Here is a 7,636-nt window from a genome sequence, read left to right as displayed (position 1 = left end):
GGGTGAAGATTTAGCCTGTTTGACTTGTTGGCAAGGATGATCGCACAATGAGAAAAAATAATCTTTATTTGTGCAACAATAGTACTAGTATCTATCATTCATGATAATAAGGATAAAAACATTTGAGCAATTTCAACCGACACTCATACCACATAGAACATTAAAAGGATGAAAATATGTATTTTTGAAAACTTTGTTGCCAATCATTTCACGCTGCATACTCCCCCGTAAGTAGTAAGTACTTCAGCAAGGCAGCGGTTGCCTAGGGGGTGGGATCCAGGGTGTTCACGGCCACTTTGCTTATGCCTAGTGCACACTAGCAACATAACAACATAACGACATGGGCGTGCGCACTATGTTTAGCCCGACATAACGACATGAAAAAAAAAATTCTCTTATGCCGTTATGTCGAAGATTACAGTACGCGCGCTCATGTCGTTATGTCGATATGTCGCTAGTGTGCACTAGGCATTATATACTGCCCTGCTGTTTATCATCGTAGGGACGTTCTAGAAATAATTCTATGTTTATGAAAAATATAATCTCTGAACACCGAGTCCAAATTGTTAGAAAATAAACGGCAATCCATAAAAATAGTGTCATCTGCATGCAACAAAGACATCACAGCGTGGTCTGTCAAACAAAGAAACCTCCGAAAGCAGGGACGAAGCATTTCAGCGCTCGATGGTAATGCACACTGGTGACACAACGACATAACAACATAGGCGCGCGCACGCTCTCATGTCATTATGTCACTAGTGTGCACCAGGCATAAAGTAATCACATGCTCAGGTTGCTCCATGACATATCATGCGGCCTGAAAAGCAGTACAAAAAGTCGTCAGTAAAGACATGCCATATAAGTGGTCGTCGCTGCTGGTGGTGCCTCGCAACCCTTTTAAACTCTTACCTTTCAGTTGTAGTAGGGCGTCCCAGTGCACCCCTGAAATCGTGAGTGGTGGTAGTTTGCCAGTGCAGAGCTGGAGTTTGTGCTAAAGACAAATACAAGAATTGTTATTAACGTCCGTCATTTCTGTAGGACTGTATTTCGCCTATAAGAAAACAAAACGCGTTCTATTTTCATCTACCTTTCGATTCAGGTCTCCAGCGATCGGGCTTCCAAGAATTCTTTTTCGGGTTGAAGGTGGGAGGTACTGTGTATTAGAATAAAGGGAGCAATGGTAAGGGACAGTCCATTCTGACGGGGAGGTGATAGGCTTCTGCCCGTGGCTGTATCTGAATACAAAATCCCGAAAATATTTTAAAAAGGGTCACCTCTCCTCCGACCACCAGAGAAATGCAGCCTCGGATAAAGCGCCTACAAAACATCTCTCTGTAACAGATCCGGTGAAATCTAGATTTTCGGACTCACCGGGTTCGATTTTTTTCCACCGGGTCAGCTAATTTTTATTTACCGCCGGTCATTCAACTTACTGATCGGGCAAGAAAAAAAAAACTGTCTGGGTTAATTTAGAACTTTCACCGGGTGCCGGGGATGCTAAAAGCTCTTAGGAGGGTAGGCCGAAAATTTCCGCCGGGTCGGGTTTCGCCTGGTCTGTTACTGAGGGGTGTTATAAATAGCTAAGGTTTGCCTTCTTCTGCTTCGTGAATGATTTTCATGGTAGATTGCATTTTGGCATCATCTTAATTGGCAAAATCTAAAAAGAACTAGAAGGTAAAATAATAAGACAGACAAAAGGGAGAATAATAATACGAAGAGTACAAGAATGAGAGAAAAGGGTGAAGCGCGAAGATAAAATAATTGTCAGGCTTCAAGCTGAAGGTTGCCATTGGTTTGCTATAAGATGAAAGCTTACCAAGCGGTCTGGCGTTGAATGTTGTCTTGTATGTGGTGTTGAACCATCGGTGTTTATCGTTTTGTAAGATGTTCGGTGGCGCTGATTGGGTCTCGCGAGGAGGGGGGAACAGACTGGGAACGTTCTTCCATACTAAATATGTCTGCGATAAAAATTCAAATTTATTGAAATTCAGATGATTTTTCTTATGATTTCAAACATTTTCCCACAATAATTTAAGAAAAATCCACGTCAATTTTACAAACACAAATTCTAAAAGAAGTCATGTTTCTGATCTACTCTTGACTCTCTTGGTATATAAAGAATAAAATAACTTAACTGCTACGTGAATTCCCATATGGTCTAGTGGTTAGGATCCGCCGCTCTCACCGCCGTGCCCCGGGTTCGATTCCCGGGGTGGGAATGTAATTTTTATTTTCATAACAGAAAATATTTTACCTAATACTCGAAAACTGCCCAACATTAGCCTTTTAATACAACAATGTATAAATACAAATTGATGATTATTTATAGGCAAGACTCACAATTATCCGTTTACAGACCCTAAGTTAGAGGTCTGGCTGTACGTTATTAAGAAAATAAACACTGAAAAAAAAAAAAAAAAAAAAAAATTCAACTCCTTTCAATTTATTACCTTATCGGGGTAGTGCCACGGGTCCTGTATCCTTGCATGCGGATTATTTCTCCTGTGTACAGACGCAGGAGTGGGGACCCCGTGCCTGCTGTAACCGACCTGAGGGGTGCGAAAGGTCCCCGCGTAGTGCGTCGTCTCAAATGGCCAGCCCCGGGGTAGATGCTCCGCGGTACGCATTCTAGAAATACGAGGAAAAATAACAATGAGACCCCTGTTATGACGGAAAGAGTTTTTGATTCATGATATCAAATGGTAGCTGTGTAGAGTGGTTTGCATGAGGCATTAAAGTTTATGTTCGAGGAACGGGAGCAATCAACAGCAAAGTAATTTAGTCAGCATTAGCGCGGTATGTTTGGGGTTTCATTTAGGTTGATATGTGGGTATTGTACCTTTGAGGTTGAGCTACGGATCCCGGAAGACCTATATAGTCCTTGGAATACGTGGTCCACGGGAACGACTTGCGCGTTCCTGTGGCTGAAGAGAAAAATATTGATCAAGCACTTATGTCAATCAAAGCTCTCATAAAACGAGGAGAAGGGAAAGTCAGCAATAAACGCTATGGCTTGAAAAATGAATTTATCGTTTGAAGAAAGATGCAATTGGAAATAATAATATAAGACGCACAGGGAAAATGAAGTTTTCAGCGAAACAATCTTTTACATTTCCTTCGTCAAAATTAAACCCTAATAAACACTACCTGTAGATGGTGTTTGGGGCTCTGTACCCCATGGTGGATTTTTCACATCACTTGTGACAAGATCTGACGGGTTTTCTTCCTCTGTAATAGTCCGCATGATGCACAAAAACTGTTTTAGTTTTCTAACGCTCGCGGTGACAGTCGTACGGACGAGTTGCTATCAGACGTCTACCCCAACACACAATCAAAACATTATCAAATGCGAAGCGTCCTTATTTTTTAAAGCAAAAAGTCAGTCGAAACTTGGCTATCGTGGCTCTACTTTAAGTGTGAAAATCACTTAAATCTCTTCATATATGCAATAAATTCTTAAATGCGTGTTGGGGTAATTGATAAATCGGTTGCTAAGCGAACGCTTCTGTTACTTGCGATATATGATATGCATGGATAGTTTTACGAGCGGGACGACCTTTACAAATGTTATACGGTAATTTCCACACAGACGCTAATTTGGCTCGTGTAACGCAAACCACTATAAGAGGGCAACAGAGGGGATGAGTTAATTAGCAATAACAGAAGGTTAGTCACGCTGCAACTGTAGGCTCAGATCAAGTGTTCTTTTCCATTCCTTCCATCAAGGGATTCAGTATTCAACGTCTCTTGAAACGCACGTCAGCTAGTTAGTTTTTCTACTTGTGTCAACTTGTGTTTTCTTTGGCCAAGGCATTTTTTTGTAACTTTATATATAAAACATTCTGAAATGATTCCTTCGAAAGGGGAGATGGAAGGGGTGGGACTATATGAGCCCAGCGGTCTTTGCGGGCGCTTTGTATAGTAGCCATGGGCCTCCACGTGCCGTGAGGTGAGCAGTCTTATTTACAAGCAAGCACGTGTTTGTGGCTCAATTATTTACAGACACCCTTTCTTGACTCGCGTCTCGAATCAGTTCCCGCCGTTTGATGCATGATCTGTGTCGCAAGGTCAGAGTGATCTATGTTTACTGGGCATTTCCCAGAAGGAGTGGATGCATGTCAGGGTCTTTCGTCTTCCGTCGAACGACTTCCGTTTGAATAAATAAACAGGACGCTCATTAATATCTATATTATTTCCTCGTTCATACCATATTTTTATCATTCACAAAATAAAACATAGTAACAAGGAACTGCTAGATATTCCAAACCATACTACATAATTTTATTACAAATCCTGTCATCTCTTTTAGACCATGCACGTTCGCCGGCTATTCGTCATTACTCGCTCTCTTCGGAAGGCACTCGTCATAATTTCGGAACACATCCGTTTAAGGCCGAGCCGCGTGTGAAGACAAAGCTGAACAACAACAAAGCGGGCGTTTTGTAGATCGCAAAACGTGTACATTTCTTCCGTTTTTGTTTTTTTTCGTCTTATCATGATAAGGATAAAATGCCCATTAAAATAGCCTTTATACTTTTGGGATAATAGCTTTATTTACACCAACACGCATCGACACCATTATATGGAATAATGTCACAATCCATGTTCTATACCCCGTAGGCTTAGTTCTGTATTATGTAGTATTATCAGTTCAAGTGTGCTTCTGCTTCTCACGGAGGTGTCGTTTTGATACATGCATCTATGCATTATAAGGTTATGATACCGATCATACAATTCCCTTCCTCCCCTCTCGCCTTATTATGCGTGGGTCCTCGCAATCTGAACAAGAATCAACCCGGCACACGTCTGTCTGACTGCCAACGCTGGTGACGCCTTGGCCCCAGCCTTACTGAAACAGCAATATCCATGGAGGGAAAACACCGAAATGTCACGTTTATCGGTGATGAGACGCGTGAATTATCATAAAATCCCATTCTACTACAAACGTGACAAACATTTTCTCCTAACTTTATTTTTATTCTCTCGCGTGTTTTGAAGGGCTTGACCATCTAAGAACTTCTCCTACATCTAAACATTTAAGCTATAATAGGCATCATCCTCGCAAGAACCTAACTCTTGAGCTGAAGCCCTCCCGTCAAATTTAGCTTTGAAAAATAAAACAAATTCTAAAAGTGGCTTGCAGACAGATTTGTTGATCCCGAGGACATTTTTTCACGCCAAACGGAAATAGAGCAGCTGTCACGTACTAGGCAGAAAACATGAAAAATAGTTTCGGCGCTGTGTGAAAAATTTACTAATACTAATAATAATATACTAAGCGAACAACTTTTTTATGCAAAACATTGTCAACAACATCAACAACCATTTTTTTATTTTTGCCATACAAACATCTCAGAGTAAACCGGCTGTTACCGTATTTTTTCGTTTAAACGCGGCAGTGTGTATACATTTTCTCATTTGTGGGCGATAATATACAATAAACCTAGCTTTGCCACTGAATCGATCTTTTTTTACTGTTCAAAGACCATTTGGATGTTATTTAATAAAAAAATATGGCACAGAAGTTGCCTATTTTCGAAGAGCATAAGAAGGAACATTGTTTCTGCTGGCGTCATAACAACTCAAGTGTTTATTTTTTTTCTAATAATAGAACTTTTTAATGTTATGTTCAATATAACGTGTCGTTTTCCATGTCTGCATAAACACAGGTTAATGACTGGGAAACAAAATGTGTTTATCTATTCGCGGTACGCATTTGCGCACGAAAACATGGCATTTGTTTTCACCTCACAAAACACATGAAGATAATATTTAGAAGACATAAAATGCCTTATCCTCTCGTTTTCCCGCATAATTTGATACCCCTTGTCAATTGCTTCGTTGAATGCGCTTTAGCAGGTTTTTTTAATCAGTTTAAGTGGTGTTTTTCTAACGGTCAACAAGGGCTAATTTAAATCCAGCTTTTTGCAGAGGCGACGACAAATGAAACTTCAATAATGTCACGTTTGGGAAAACAAAATTCCACAATCGCATTTTAACTTTGGATAAAGCAAACATACGTGAACAAAGCTTGGCATAAGAAAACGGTTTGTTAGCTTAAATCTTACTGATTCCTTTTACTCAGAAAGACTTTTCTAAACGTCTTAACAACAGGTGATCTCCATTACATAGAAAATCGTTTCTTGGACCGTTTCTTGGACAATTAAAACATAGCAGCTACTGCACTCTAGTGTAAGTGACTAGAAACTAAAAAAAAATTATAAATATATTGTTCTTCTATCTGCTGTAAAAAATAAATCAATAAAAATAAGCCACGGAGCTTTGTAAACCGCTTAACCTAAATTACTTTAGTGTCATCAACAGGTATTTGGTAGGTTTGCCAAAAAGACTTCATTTTCTGTTAGGAGTGACCTGACGTCATTCTAATAAAGGAGTCTTTTATAGTGCACTTGGCATTGTTTGCCTGAGTTTGGTTGTTCAAAAAATAGGGAAACCAAGCGACCATTGTGTTCGAATGAATACAAATTTTAATTTGTATTTGTATTTGTATTTTAATTTGTTTAATTTTAATTAAAATTTCTGGATTACTATACCTTTAATACTGCACGTACTTTCATTGATAATTTTGAGTTAGGGAATATACTAGAGAGTTATGTGTGTTAATTAATTTATCCTGAGCACTCATTTTTATAAATGAGCTAATTGATGCTTCTTGTTTTTGCAGGTTTCCCGTCAATAATTATATCTTAATCGACCCACCGGCATACAATATAAACAGACAGCGTAGGCTAAAAGGAAACGTACATCCGCTTTTAAATCTCACAGAGGTTTCGACTCTGTTGTTTCTTATGTAATCGGGAACTCGTTTCATGGCTAAGAAAACGTAGCGTAAACCAGATAAACAACAAATTCAAATTAAAAGCCTCTCGTAGTCTCTTCTTAGCGCCTGACACATCGCAAATGACGTCACTGAGATAAATAAATGCAAAAGGAAGCATGGGTCAAGCATCAGCGTGACGTGACGGGAGTATTTACACAAAGAAAACCAAGTCCCTATGACGTACGCTCTGTAAAATGCGGGGGGTAGGTATAGTATAAATACGCTTCTCAAAGTCGGCGCTTATCAGAACTGCCAAACGAGTGAATAGCAAAGACCACGACATTGATTGATTATAGCGTTGGGCTCCTTATCGTTTACATCACAACAAATATGACCATGGCTCAGAGCAAGTCGGGATTTTTGCTTCTGTCTGATAATGAGTCGAATGTGAAACACAGGCTTCTTGCTGTCGCTTATACTGAAGTCTCGGAACCTTTCGTACTTTTCTACAATGGAGCGATGGGGATTTGGAAGAAACCTTGTGCTGTAGTGCGGTTACGTGACTGTATTGTAAGGGACCAGGATAAATTGACTTTTATCGTTACTCCAGGAGGAGAAAGAATTGGAGGAGGTCCTGGCTTTTTAGCCTTCACAGCTGAAAGCAGTACAGAAAAAGACTCTTGGGTGGCAGTATTCAAAACCTTCCAGCAGAAAAAGAACACTCATGAAATAAGAGAAAGACGGAAAAGATGTGTTCCCAAGCTAGCTGCTATAGAAGAAACAGAGGAAAAAGAACAGCTTCAAAGAAGAATAAGTTTACTTCGCGTTTGAGGAAAAGCCTTTGTATAGCGTGCA

The 7,636-nt window shown here is 39.9% G+C and overlaps 1 protein-coding gene and 1 long non-coding RNA gene across 2 annotated transcripts; one reads left to right on the top strand and one right to left on the bottom strand.

Annotated features, from left to right (window-relative positions):
- Positions 1–48: 48 nt before the first annotated feature.
- Positions 49–3,555, bottom strand: LOC5509559. Its single transcript, XM_001629984.3, has 7 exons — positions 3,148–3,555; positions 2,840–2,924; positions 2,451–2,628; positions 1,817–1,958; positions 1,088–1,153; positions 910–991; positions 49–817 (listed from the first exon to the last, which is right to left on the bottom strand). Exons 1-7 carry the CDS (start codon positions 3,242–3,244, stop codon positions 781–783), a joined length of 687 nt encoding a protein of 228 aa, XP_001630034.2. The 5' UTR covers positions 3,245–3,555; the 3' UTR covers positions 49–780.
- Positions 3,549–4,867, top strand: LOC125573003. Its single transcript, XR_007313911.1, has 2 exons — positions 3,549–3,666; positions 4,310–4,867. It is a non-coding gene; the product is annotated as an uncharacterized LOC125573003 (long non-coding RNA).
- Positions 4,868–7,636: the final 2,769 nt, after the last annotated feature.

This window comes from Nematostella vectensis, chromosome 10 (assembly GCF_932526225.1).
Source record: "Nematostella vectensis chromosome 10, jaNemVect1.1, whole genome shotgun sequence".
NCBI classification, from domain to species: domain Eukaryota; kingdom Metazoa; phylum Cnidaria; class Anthozoa; order Actiniaria; family Edwardsiidae; genus Nematostella; species Nematostella vectensis.
The sequence above is the reverse complement of the archived record's forward strand: the minus strand, read 5'-3'. Positions and strand labels throughout refer to the sequence as shown.